Genomic DNA, 13,645 nt, shown 5'->3' with positions numbered 1-13,645 from the left:
GCCCTCAACATCGAATTACTGTTGACTACAAGATTTTCCACATGGCATGCCCCCAAAATCCAGCAAATTGAAGAAAAACTAATGCTTGTGTTCAATTTGTGAAGCAGAGAGTCAGGATATCTACTCGATACTGATTCGACCAACAGTTCTTCCACCCAACCCCCAACACATCCACACTCTATTTCCGAATGGAAAGAGGGGCTGCCTAATTCTGACTTAGGACTTATGCACACAGACATTGGGGCACATTTACTTACCCGGTCCAGTCGCGATCCCACGGCGCGTTGTTCGGGTCTGCCGGGATTCAGTAAGGTCATGCGCCAGATATCGCTGCTACGCCGAGGTCCGCCGGAGTTCACCATCTTCTTCCCGGTGCATGTAAGTGCTGATCTTGCGACACAATTCTTTTTGTAAATTCTGCGGTTTGTCCGAATCTGTCGGGTTGTCCGACGGCCACTCTCCCCCATTTCTGTTGCGGCGCCGATGCGGCACAATCCGATCGTGTGAGCCAAAACCCGGGGCAATTCAGCGCCAAACAGCGCAAGTTGGAAATATTCTGGAAAACCCAACGGAATCGCGGCCGCAAGACCCTTAGTAAATGTGACCCATTGTTTTGGATGCGTATTGCTCGTTTTTTCTCAAACACACACAGCTGTGGTTCCCAAGGCCTTATGTACAGTATGAGCCAACTGCTCGAGCATTATCATAGAGCAGGTCCTATTCCTGCCCATGTTTCCGATGAGGTCATCAGCATGTGAGTAGACCTCATACACTAATGAGACATGGACTGCAAATAATTATGGGGTAAGGGATTGGCTTTATGGTTCTATGACAATATCAACAAGTCATGGCTGGGCTCCACCCATATGTCTTATACTACAACGACTGACAATTCAACTGAATTCATTTTTGTCAACATATACTGTAAAAAAAAAACTAATCTGATTTACACATTTTATTTTTATTATTTGATACTAATAAAATGTCCTTGTGTTATATTTTCAGGTTAACTTGATGGCTTTCGGCGTGATAATATACAAGGTCTTCCGACATACTGCCATATTGAAGCCAGAAGTCAGCTGTTATGAAAACATACGGTAAAAGTCAAAGATTGAGATTATACAACGTTTAAAAAATGCATAATGTTACAACATATGTAAAATACAATGGAAGAACATTATCTTCTCTTCTTATTTTTCTATTTACATGGACTGTAATGTGGTACCTGAGACAATTGTCATGAGATCCTTCAATTGTCATGAAGGCTACCAAAAATCATAGCCAGCCTTAAGTTTTCATACATTTTTTTTTATTATTTTTACATATGGCAGCAAAGTGTCTGGAAATAGAGATGTACACTACATATAAACTGAATCTAGTGCTCCCCCATTCAGGAGGCATCTACTTTGAGGGGGAAAAAGGGGTCATTTGTGTCCCATCTCCTCTAATTTACTCCTTGTCTAACTGGGACAAGAGAGATAGCCATTATTCGACCATCATTTTGGCCAAATTTTAACTTTTGGCAAGTATCTTTTTGAATTTCATACTAAACAAGAGAATACTCAGAAAACCTCTAGAGGTTCAAGGAGAATGCTACTTGAGGTTGGCACTTCCAACCTCCTTATGGATGTTGTGAAGGTGGCTTATCTATTTTAGACATCTAGACTAGAAGAAAAAAAATTTCAGGCCATGGGTAACACAAGGGGTGTAAAGATGTGGTAGGTAGAAGATCAAGGGCTGAGAATGAGCTACGGTACTATATCTACGAAGATCTGGACGTCCACCAAAGAAAATTAGTACTCTATGCAGAGGTTCAAATGGAAGCACCCAACAGGTAAGATAAGGGATATTCCAGCGCCACGTGGATCCATGTGATGCCAGAATATCCCTTATCTTACCTGTTTGGTGCTTCCATTTGAACCTCTGCAACTCCGTTAACTGGGACGGGACCTGGGGACTCCAAAGGAACCATTGGCTGCCAGTGTGGATCGTGCAACTTGTAAACTTTGGAAATGAACCATAAAATATTCAGTAGATCCTTGTGATACACCTCCTCTACCTCCTCTCCTTTCGACTTACATTTTTCCCTAAACTTTTTGGATTATAATATAGGCACTGTAGGTGGTAGCCCATGGCCCAAGCCTTCTAGGGAGGTCTATCAGAACATGGGCCATTCTGAAGTTCATCTGGTACTTTTGTAAACCAATCCTAGGGTAATGGTGGCCTTTTGTAGGGTAATGGTGGCCTTTTGTAGGGTAATGGTGGCCTTTTTTCATCTTGCTACTCTTTTTTGTACAGCCCAGTGATAGACCCTGTTGTAATCCATTTCCACCATCTTTATCACTAGGGATCCGGAATATTCATTGCATCGATACATTATCTCTTCTTTCCGCCTCAGTCGTCTGTTTACCGAGCGCCTCACATTTTAACAGTGGAATGAATAAAATGTAAAAGTAAAGTATGCTAAAAAGTTATCACACAGATTTACATTATTAAACCATCTCGGAACAATTGAAACGTGCATTCCCAGATAATTACATTTTTATTCTATATATAAAAATTCATAACCTGGCAGACAATAAGAAAAGCAGATTTCCTTTTTTTTTTTTTTTCCCCCCGAACCTCGGCAACGCTTCACATGATTATTATAGACAGGTTTTTACTCCTGGGGATTTCTCACAATAGATTTAGAATGAAGTCATATGGCAGTGCCAGTCATCTGGGTATAGCATATTTACACAAGACATTTGCTAGAGGCTTGGGGGATGGTAATGTAGCATCAGAACATGGATGAGCCGTGTAATTACTATGCTATGTGTCATGATGTGCTTGGCTTTAGGGTTGGATTACTAGCTGTAGTAACAAATACCTTTCTTATGCAGGTCTTGTGCACGGGGAGCTCTGGCCCTTCTATTCCTACTTGGTGCAACATGGATGTTCGGAGTCCTTCACGTTGTAAATGGGTCAGTGGTCACTGCTTATCTCTTCACAATCTCCAATGCCTTCCAGGGAATGTTCATCTTCATCTTCCTCTGTGTTTTGTCTAAAAAGGTTAGTAAAAAAATGCATAATAATAACAAGAAGATGCCATGAGAGATATTGGTTAGGATAGATAGATAGATAGATAGATAGATAGATAGATAGATAGATATGAGATAGATATATATGAGATAGATAGATATGAGATAGATAGATAGATATGAGATAGATAGATAGATAGATAGATAGACAGATAGATAGATATGAGATAGATAGATAGATAGATAGATAGATATGAGATAGATAGATGATAGATAGATATGAGATAGATAGATATGAGATAGATAGATAGATATGAGATAGATAGATAGATATGAGATAGATAGATAGATAGATAGATAGATAGATAGATAGATAGATAAAGTTTAGGAAGAGGCAGCACTCCAAAAGGTAGTTTCAAAAAAGTGGGGTGTCTTTATTCCATGAGCGACGTTTCAGCTCCTTACGAGCCTTTTTCAAGCATGGTGAAAGGAGGCCAGCAATCAAACATATAAAGGCCTGCTATGCATTTCATTGGTCCACATGGACCGTGTGTGCATACATAATAATACAAGTGTTACATCATATGATATATACTAGTGTTAACATAAGATCAATATCACAGTTAAACAGTGAAAATACATAGTGAAGAGTGAGATAATTCATTGTGAAATCTTACACCTAAGTGAATGACAACCAATCGGCTACCGGATCCTCCCCATCTCGGCACGTTCATTCATAAATTCCTCATTGATTGTATCTCCAGCTGAGTGAGGGCGCGGAGTTTGTCTCCCACTACCAGAAAGAGGGAGTGTTCTGGACTTAATTCCCCAGAGTGGGCGGAAGAACAATGTGTGCTGTAAACATGCCCGAATAATACAAGAATTGGCGCATGTGCGCTAGACCTCTGTGCATCGGCGGCCATCTTGGAAGAGGGTAAGTAGTGCTTAGGACCAAGTCCGGTGCCCATGTGTCAAATTAGTGAAGCAAAGGGAGCCGTGGTTCCCATGGAAACCGAGGTAAACAGCATACTGCCTCTCCTGGATCCCGGTGCATGTGGGTGGACCTGGGTAGTTAGATCACCGCCCTGGTACCCCTGCACGGACTCACGGGCCTTGAGATGGCGCAATCGGTAAGACTGTCGCCTTCCTTACTCGGTGTCCTCCCGGTCCCTACGGAGATGTGGCATCGCTGTGCAAACCACCTCGGATCCGATGACTGGGTTATCATACGAGGTCCTGTATAGCACATGTGGACAAAAAGTAAAAAAATGTCAGAGAATTGGCTACATGCTACATGCCAATTCTCTGACATTTTTTTACTTTTTGTCCACATGTGCTATACAGGACCTCGTATGATAACCCAGTCATCGGATCCGAGGTGGTTTGCACAGCGATGCCACATCTCCGTAGGGACCGGGAGGACACCGAGTAAGGAAGGCGACAGTCTTACCGATTGCGCCATCTCAAGGCCCGTGAGTCCGTGCAGGGGTACCAGGGCGGTGATCTAACTACCCAGGTCCACCCACATGCACCGGGATCCAGGAGAGGCAGTATGCTGTTTACCTCGGTTTCCTTGGGAACCACGGCTCCCTTTGCTTCACTAATTTGACACATGGGCACCGGACTTGGTCCTAAGCACTACTTACCCTCTTCCAAGATGGCCGCCGATGCACAGAGGTCTAGCGCACATGCGCCAATTCTTGTATTATTCGGGCATGTTTACAGCACACATTGTTCTTCCGCCCACTCTGGGGAATTAAGTCCAGAACACTCCCTCTTTCTGGTAGTGGGAGACAAACTCCGCGCCCTCACTCAGCTGGAGATACAATCAATGAGGAATTTATGAATGAACGTGCCGAGATGGGGAGGATCCGGTAGCCGATTGGTTGTCATTCACTTAGGTGTAAGATTTCACAATGAATTATCTCACTCTTCACTATGTATTTTCACTGTTTAACTGTGATATTGATCTTATGTTAACACTAGTATATATCATATGATGTAACACTTGTATTATTATGTATGCACACACGGTCCATGTGGACCAATGAAATGCATAGCAGGCCTTTATATGTTTGATTGCTGGCCTCCTTTCACCATGCTTGAAAAAGGCTCGTAAGGAGCTGAAACGTCGCTCATGGAATAAAGACACCCCACTTTTTTGAAACTACCTTTTGGAGTGCTGCCTCTTCCTAAACTTTATACTGCAGTCCCCCTGCCTGGGGACTTACGGACTTGCACCCACCGGAGTTGCTGTGCTGCTCTAAACTTTCCTTTTTCTAGATAGATAGATAGATAGATAGATAGATATGAGATAGATAGATAGATATGAGAGATAGATAGATAGATAGATAGATAGATAGATAGATAGATAGATAGATAGATAGATATGAGATAGATAGATAGATATGAGATAGATAGATAGATAGATAGATAGATAGATAGATAGGAGATAGATAGATAGATAGATAGATAGATGATAATCCAAGAAAAGGCACTACACCAAAGAAAAAAATCTGATGCAAAAATTGTGGTTTGATCCAACATTTGACAGTTTCCACTCCCAAATGTTGAGCCTTTTTTAAAGGAAACCTATCACCACGGATCTACCTATTAAGATAGATCGGGTGGTAGGTGCCGCTATTGTACATGAGGGCTAATCCTCTTGTCCCCTGTATCTTTTGCTAACTTTTATTGCCATAATATGCTAATTTTTTAGAGAGGCTACTGGGGCGTGGAGTAGTTGGAGCTGAGGATACACGGCCCGGCTACTCCACGCCCCAGTAGCCTCTTTGATCCTCCGTCCGGCATATGTTCGGCGCGCAGCTATGAGGAGCTGCACTCCCTCGTGCGCGAAGCCAGAGTTCTGCGCAGTAGCTCCGGGTTCTGCATGCGCAGAATGCTGGCTTCACATATATCAACAAAAACATCTGAATTCCATCATGAAAGTCTTTTGACTCTATTTCCATGTACAACAATCTATGGTACATTTACCAATGCAACAGTCAGCGATTTCGGCAAATCTTCACCCATATCACAACTTTTTGCAGTATCTAAATCTACTAATATTAAAGTTTGGCGTGGGGGGGGGGGGTAGCATTGGCTGCCTCTAGGTCTTATTTTCAGGGGCCTTATATTTCTAAGCTTGAGAAAAATTGCACTGGGTCTTATTTTTTCGGGGGGTGTCTTATTTTCAGGGTAGACATATTTGCTAAGTACATATTAATGACCGTTAAAACATAAATCTTTCCTTACAGAATATATTGCACCATAAATCAGCTTTTGCGCTAAATTGAAGCGAGATAAGGATCATGTGGGTAATCTCAGTATTGAAGTGTCACAGGTAGCAGATAGTAGACGTGGCAGCTACTATAATAGTCAAACATAAATGCTCAAATGTAAAGTCACAAAGTAACACGCCGCACCACCGCGTCCTGCCATGTTCCTATGACAACAATAAAAAAAACAGGCATCGAGAGCAGGATATACTAAAGATATTACTACACTTGACATATACAACATATTGTCAGGGGTTAACCTAAACTATCTGAGGCGAATTATAGAATGGCGCTACCCCCTCTGCCTCAACCAGTAGTAATATATAGGGTTATTTTTTTAGTAAATGGGTTCTCCTTGTAGCGTCTCACAATCATGCTGACCTCGGGTGTGAAGAGACACTATTTTTCTTGCTTTGTAGTAGATGTTTTTGGTGCTGCCTGAGGCAAGAGGCTCAATTCTCCTCATGGCTGGTGCACCCCTGCATATTTCTATCGCCGGTCACTGATTTGGGCCTTTGGAACCCATTTTACTCATTGGTAGATGGATTTGATGAGAACGATTTGATATCTGGACCCCATAGTGCACCACTCAGTGCTTTGTCACTCTGTTACTTGAATATAACACATGTATATCCATGTTTAGGGGCGTAACAAAGGGTGCAGAGGGTGTGATTACACCCTGGAGCCTTGTTTGGGTCAATTTGGTGTGAATTTCCCACCCAAAAAGACCAAGGGGATAAATAATACATCATAGTTGTATTCATTGGTCCCAGATGTCAAGTTACTCCTCAAGCTATTTCTAATCCTGATTATCCCCTTTTTATATTGTAACATCTCACTAAGAGTTTATACAGCACTTATCAATGTAAAGTCCACAAATCATGAAGGCCAGAGGTTGTCTACTCATTGGTCAAATGTTCATAGACCACATTTCGTAGTCAATGTTACTGGGTTGTCCAGTCCAAAGTAAAAATAGTTTCCATGATGCTGGTGCAAACAGAGACTCATTTTTAATTTTCCAATTTTTACAAAACAAGAATGTGAAACATATTGGGGCTCATTTACTAAGGGTGCGACAGACGCACTTCCGTCGGGTTTCCCGACAATTTCCATGGTGCGCCGAATTGCCCCGGGATTTTGGCACCCGCGATCAGATTGTGTCGCATCGGCTTGCACGCGACAGAAATGGGGGGCGTGGCCGTCGGACAACCCGACGGATTCGGACAATTAGAAATGCACTTACAAGCACCGTGAAGAAGGAGGTGAATTTCGGTGGACCAGAAGCAACGGATGCAGGAACTTTAGCGCACAAGCTACGTGAATCGCCGGACCCGAATCCTCGTCGGACAACGCACTGCGGGATCGACACAGGACCGGGTAAGTATATGTGCCCCAGAAAGTTTGTTGTAGATATAAACATGTGGATGAGCAAAAAATCCACTGCTACGTTGATTACAGATTGGGGTTAACTAAAATTTATATCCAATTTTGTTTACACTACCATTCAAGACGAGACATGGTCATCAACACTATGCCAGTTGGGGCTGGAGCTTTGTCACATGACCAGTCCTTGGTCATGTGATGTCACACAGGTGGCTTGTTTTATATCACACAGCTCTGGTTACTCTTCTTGCCATGCACCTGTGTGACATCACATGACCAGAGACCGGTTATTCTACATAGGTAATAACTGAAGACAAAAACTCTTACAGGACGGACCTCAGTTATCACATGTGAGGCCCTGCTGACTTGGGCCCCAGGCTGACGCCCAAACCGCCCATGTCACAATCTGCCACAGTCTGGGGGTGCCACATATTTGAGCGGATCTAAGTATGGCAGCCCCTTTAAGGTATAGAATGGGCAACTATACAAGCACCGGGTGACCTTTGGATGACCATATAATGGCTTCATGTGAATATGATTTATGATGACGCCTCATGATAAGCAAATGTCGCTAATGTGGCTTGTTTGTTTTGGCGCCATGTTATAGCTGCACATCAATTACTATAGGAGAGATCATTCATATGCAAAGTAGTTTGTATACAGGCGGAAACCTTCCATCCATTATCTTTGAGAATGACTCTGTAGGCGGCGGAGCAGGAGCATTGCAGCATTTTTGACTTTATGTATCTCCCAGCATATTCACAGGGGCCCATTTACTAGAAAACCAAACCTTTCTTATGATATGGAAATCAGAGGTTTATGAAGATGGAAGGTAGACATTATATCTCTGCACAACCTCCTCAATAAAAACCCAACGCCAACAAAGAGCTGGGATGGAGCGGCTCAGTAATGTGAACAGGGAAACGACCAATAACCTGAAGTATAAGCTGTGTAATGATATGGCCATAACCGTGATAAGTATAGGGGGTGGAGCCCGCAGCTCAACTGATGGGAATACAAGATGCTTAAAGGGGAAACACCAGGCCGGTCCATTCACTTCTCTCATCATTTCACTTATACAGAGACAGTCACCAGGCCTCATGAGACTCATACAATGGCTGAACTCAACTGTGTTACTATGTGTATTATCCCTGTACTGTGACATCACTGTGTGTATTATCCCTGTACTGTGACATCACTGTCTGTATTATCCCTGCACTGTGACATCACTGTGTGTATTATCCCTGTACTGTGACATCACTGTGTGTATTATCCCTGTACTGTGACATCACTGTGTGTATTATCCCCGTACTGTGACATCACTGTGTGTATTATCTCTGTACTGTGACATCACTGTGTGTATTATCCCTGTACTGTGACATCACTGTGTGTATTCTCCATGTACTGTGACATCACTGTGTGTATTATCTCTGTACTGTGACATCACTGTGTGTATTATCCCTGTACTGTGACATCACTGTGTGTATAATCTCTGCTCTGTGACATCACTGTATGTATTATGCCTGTGCTGTGACATCACTGTGTGTATTATCCCTGTACTGTGACATCGCTGTGTGTATTATCTCTGTACTGTGACATCACTGTGTGTATTATCTCTGTACTGTGACATCACTGTGTGTATTATCCCTGTACTGTGACATCACTGTGTGCATTATCCCTGTACTGTGACATCACTGTGTGTATTATCCCTGTACTGTGACATCACTGTGTGTATTATCCCTGCACTGTGACATCACTGTGTGTATTATCTCTGTACTGTGACATCACTGTGTGTATTATCCCTGTACTGTGACATCACTGTGTGTATTATCCCTGTACTGTGACATCACTGTGTGTATTATCCCTGTGCTGTGACATCACTGTTTGTATTATCCCTGTACTGTGACATCACTGTGTGTATTATCCCTTTACTGTGACATCACTGTGTGTATTATCCCTGTGCTGTGACATCACTATGTGTATTATTCCTGTACTGTGACATCACTGTGTGTATTATCCCTGTACTGTGACATCACTGTGTGTATTATCCCTGTACTGTGACATCACTGTGTGTATTATCCTATACAATGACATCACTATGTGTATTATCCCTGTACTGTGACATCACTATGTGTATTATCCCTGTACTGTGACATCACTGTGTGTATTATCCCTGTGCTGTGACATCACTATGTGTATTATTCCTGTACTGTGACATCACTGTGTGTATTATCCTATACAATGACATCACTATGTGTATTATCCCTGTACTGTGACATCACTATGTGTATTATCCCTGTACTGTGACATCACTGTGTGCATTATCTGTGTGAATTAATAGACAGATCCTTATAGTGATGGTTTCTTGCTGTAACCATTCGTTGGGTGTTTTACACTTTATGCTCTGGATTGTAAATTTCGCTTTGTACAGTTTTTCCCACATTTAGACTTCTCACTAATGAAATGTGACTTTCTTTTGCAGATACAAGAAGAATATTACAGATTATTCAAGAACGTGCCATGTTGCTTCACGTGTCTGAGATAAACAGATGGCCCGCCAGCCATTTACAGTAAATATCGGTGCCGGCTCAGTAAAGAGATCTCCCACACAATGGAGCGAGACATCATCCACTTATATGACGCCTGTAATTGTGTCTTCTACTGAAGGTCGCCGAGCCCATATTTCGTTACTACACTATCCGACCCGTTCTTTATCTTCCGTTTTTCTACGCTTGCTCGAGTACAAGACATAAAGTGGCGTATTATAGTATACAAGCCATTAGGGCGCAATGAAAACCAGGTTACCCCAGCTTGAAGTATTACTATGCAACCGAACAAATCGGACAGCATAGAGAACCAGCTCCAAGGGTTTCATGGCTGCTGAGCGTTGCTAGGGTTGTAACCCTAAATTCTCTGGTCCCAATATAACAGATCCCCTTGTAATTTATAGTACCGGTCTCCTTTGGGCACTAGGACCCAGGAGCGGCCACGACCTTGTTCCCTGATGATTATAATGTACAGTATATTTTATATTATTTAATAAGCCTCCATGTCTTTTGTTTCTTTACTATAATGAATTTAGGGTAATGATCATCGGGCTCGACCTTTGTGTTTATTACGTGCAATATGTTATCTACTATGTTATATAACAGAGCAGTATATCTGTGCCACGAGTGACGTGTTTATGTCTCTCCAGCAGCTGGTTCGGAGTTTGCAGCAATTTGGAGAACATTTACAAACTGAGTGTCCCTAGCAACGTGATACAATGTATCTGCCATGGCTCCCCGACTGTAAATTAGGATAAAATAGGGGTTTATTGTACATTAACTCCGATACATCAAGTTACATGTTTCAGCCCAAATCTGTGAATAGATGGAACTACAGGCAGTCCTCTACTTAAGGACACCCAACTTACAGACGACCCCTAGTTAAAGACGATCCCCTCTGCACACTGTGACCTCTGGTGACCTCTCTGGATGTTACTATAGTCCCTGACTACAATGATAAGGAGTCTGTAATGAAGATTTATTGATAATTCTTGGTCCCATTACAGCAAAAAATTTTGAAATTCCAATTGTCACTGGGGCAAAAAAAATTTTGTCTGGAATTAAAATGATAAAATATACAGTTTCTACTTACATAGAAATCAAACTTAAGAACAAACCTATGGAAACTATCATGTACGTAACCCGGGGACTGTCTGTAGTCTCTACCCAAGATGTCCGCCAGAACTTTACTGAAAATCTGGAGTTGGAGCAGTTGCCATATTGCCCCTCACACAAATGCTGTAATACCCTCCTAATGACCTTTATAGGTAAGAACCTGTACGCAATGGAGGGTCCCTTTAAGGTCTTTTTTTTTCTGGCTAAATCTATCAATAACCTAAGAATAAGGAGGGGGGGGGGTCCAACATTCAGCAACCCCCACCCCGATCAGTTGTCCTCATCGATATATAGAACAGACCAGGAAGCAGACAGCTCCATTCTCTGTGTAGTGGCTGAACAAAGTCACTGCATCTTAGTTTGAGGTTAAACAAATAGGTATCGATCCGCAGTAACCTAGTCTGACCACAGGACTGTGGCGGCGTTGTCTGCTTCTTTTTCCATTTGCTTTGCATCAGCTCCTAAGAACAGCTGTTCTGTACCCCCACCCATCCAATATTAATGACCTATTCTAACAATATCTTACCAATAGCTTTAGCTCGGAAAAACAAGTTTAGGACATTAACAACCCAGAATTTTATGTCTCAGTGGAGGAGGGGCTGGTGCCTTGAAAAGTTTTGTCTTTTTGATTTCACTATGCATCCAACTCTACTACAGTCATTTAAGGAAATACACATTTTTGAATGTTTAGCTCAAGTGTTGTGTGCTGTTAGTAGTAGTAGCTGAAATATTAAAAATGTAGTTATGTTCCAGGATTGTAGCTTTTCAAGATGAGCTGGATGCATTTTCTCACACTGTTGTGCTCTTAGCCCTCTGCATTGAGTTATCCACTGCACATCCCCTCTGCTCTAGGAAAAAGCTGTCTACTACAGCAGTCACTTTGATAAGGGGGTAGGAGCTTTGGAGTAGATCAGTGAAGTGTGAGTACAAACCTACATTGTTTCAAGTCCAGCTACAATCCTGGAATACAAGTGCAATTTTTACAGTCCAGCTGCTGCAAGAACACACCCAATAGTATGATTTAACAGCACTCCAGGGCCAATACATTGCATGGTCAATTCGACAAGACTGGACAACCCCTTTAAAATCACTACTGTTACATGTCTATATGGGTAGCATACACAACAACTCATTCATCGTATGTTCTGTTGCCCTTGGGCATGATGCATCTCTGCTCTGTTCTCTCATATGAATTCTATTAAGCAATTCTGTCATACCCAAGGACAAAAAAAAAGAAAATAAAAACACATGGCTGAAGCAAAAACAAAACTAGAAAATAAAACTGTACATAAATGATGTATCTCTCTCACAATTACCCCAACTGTATCTGTACACGTACCAACACTTCAGTCACTCATGTTATTTTTTTACAATAAAAACCCTGAATATATTTATAACACTGTTTTTTAATTGTTTTCTTTCTTTCTTTCTTTTTTTTTTTTTTGCTGTATTATTTTTTTTCACTGTTTGACAGCTGAAAAATACCAAATCTGCATATAGCGCACATGTATACAACATGATGAAAATGACTATAAATGAGGTGGTCTTACGCCTGACACATGTGAATTTCGCATTCGCAGTTGGAAACCTTGAGAGATGCAACAATAATCCATGTTAATTTGATCAGCTCTATGGTGTACATGACAAGGCCATGGATGTCACATCCCCTGAAGATGTTAATGACTTGGCCTTAAAGGGATCATTCCTTCAGAACGCCCCAGGATTAGTATTTTAAATGTGTATATAACTGTATTCGGACCGCCCGACTTTAGACGTCAGGGACGCGTGTCTGGAGTCTGCAGTGACGTCTTTAGACATTGCTGCAGTTTTCTGCTGCTCCCGCGCTAGCCGTGGATGCAGGACCCAATGTCGGGGTGTCAGAGGCACCCGGAGATTCTAGGGAGAAGGGAGATGCCGTTCGTTACCGCTTCTCCGCTCTTCCATGCATCACCATGAATGAGCGCGATGCAGAGAGGAGCAGAGTCGGCCCTGCTGCCGGCTCCATAGACTCAACAGTCACGTGTCCAGTTCTGATCACAGTCCCCACGGACAGGTGGTCATTTCCCCTGTAACTGAGGCTTTTTATAGATGCCTCAGTTACAGGGGAAATCTTGTAAAAGAGAAAAAATAAAGTAAAATTTTTTTTAAAAAGTACTATAAATTACCAAAAAAAGCCTTTTTTCCACTTTTAACCCAAAATAAACATGACAAAAAAGTTCAAACTTTTATTACCTTTTTAACTAGCTGTATGTGTCCCGGAAAAAAAAACTGCAAAAAAATTCAAGGTAGCATGCAAAAAAAA

General features: G+C 42.1%; 1 protein-coding gene across 2 annotated transcripts in view; it reads left to right on the top strand.

The window, feature by feature from the left end:
- Positions 1-12,659, top strand: part of ADGRL4 (adhesion G protein-coupled receptor L4) — a 128,472-nt gene extending 115,813 nt beyond the window's left edge. For both annotated transcript variants that reach the window (XM_072126851.1, XM_072126850.1), the window contains 3 exons: positions 1,006-1,097; positions 2,883-3,051; positions 10,164-12,659. In XM_072126851.1, the coding sequence (XP_071982952.1) occupies positions 1,006-1,097; positions 2,883-3,051; positions 10,164-10,226 (324 nt within the window). In that variant the 3' untranslated portion in view covers positions 10,227-12,659. The remainder of the gene's footprint in view (positions 1-1,005; positions 1,098-2,882; positions 3,052-10,163) is intronic.
- The last annotated feature ends 986 nt before the right edge of the window (positions 12,660-13,645 follow it).

Source organism: Engystomops pustulosus, chromosome 10, assembly GCF_040894005.1.
Source record: "Engystomops pustulosus chromosome 10, aEngPut4.maternal, whole genome shotgun sequence".
Taxonomy (NCBI): Eukaryota; Metazoa; Chordata; class Amphibia; order Anura; family Leptodactylidae; genus Engystomops; species Engystomops pustulosus.
This window is presented reverse-complemented; position numbering and strand designations above follow the sequence as displayed.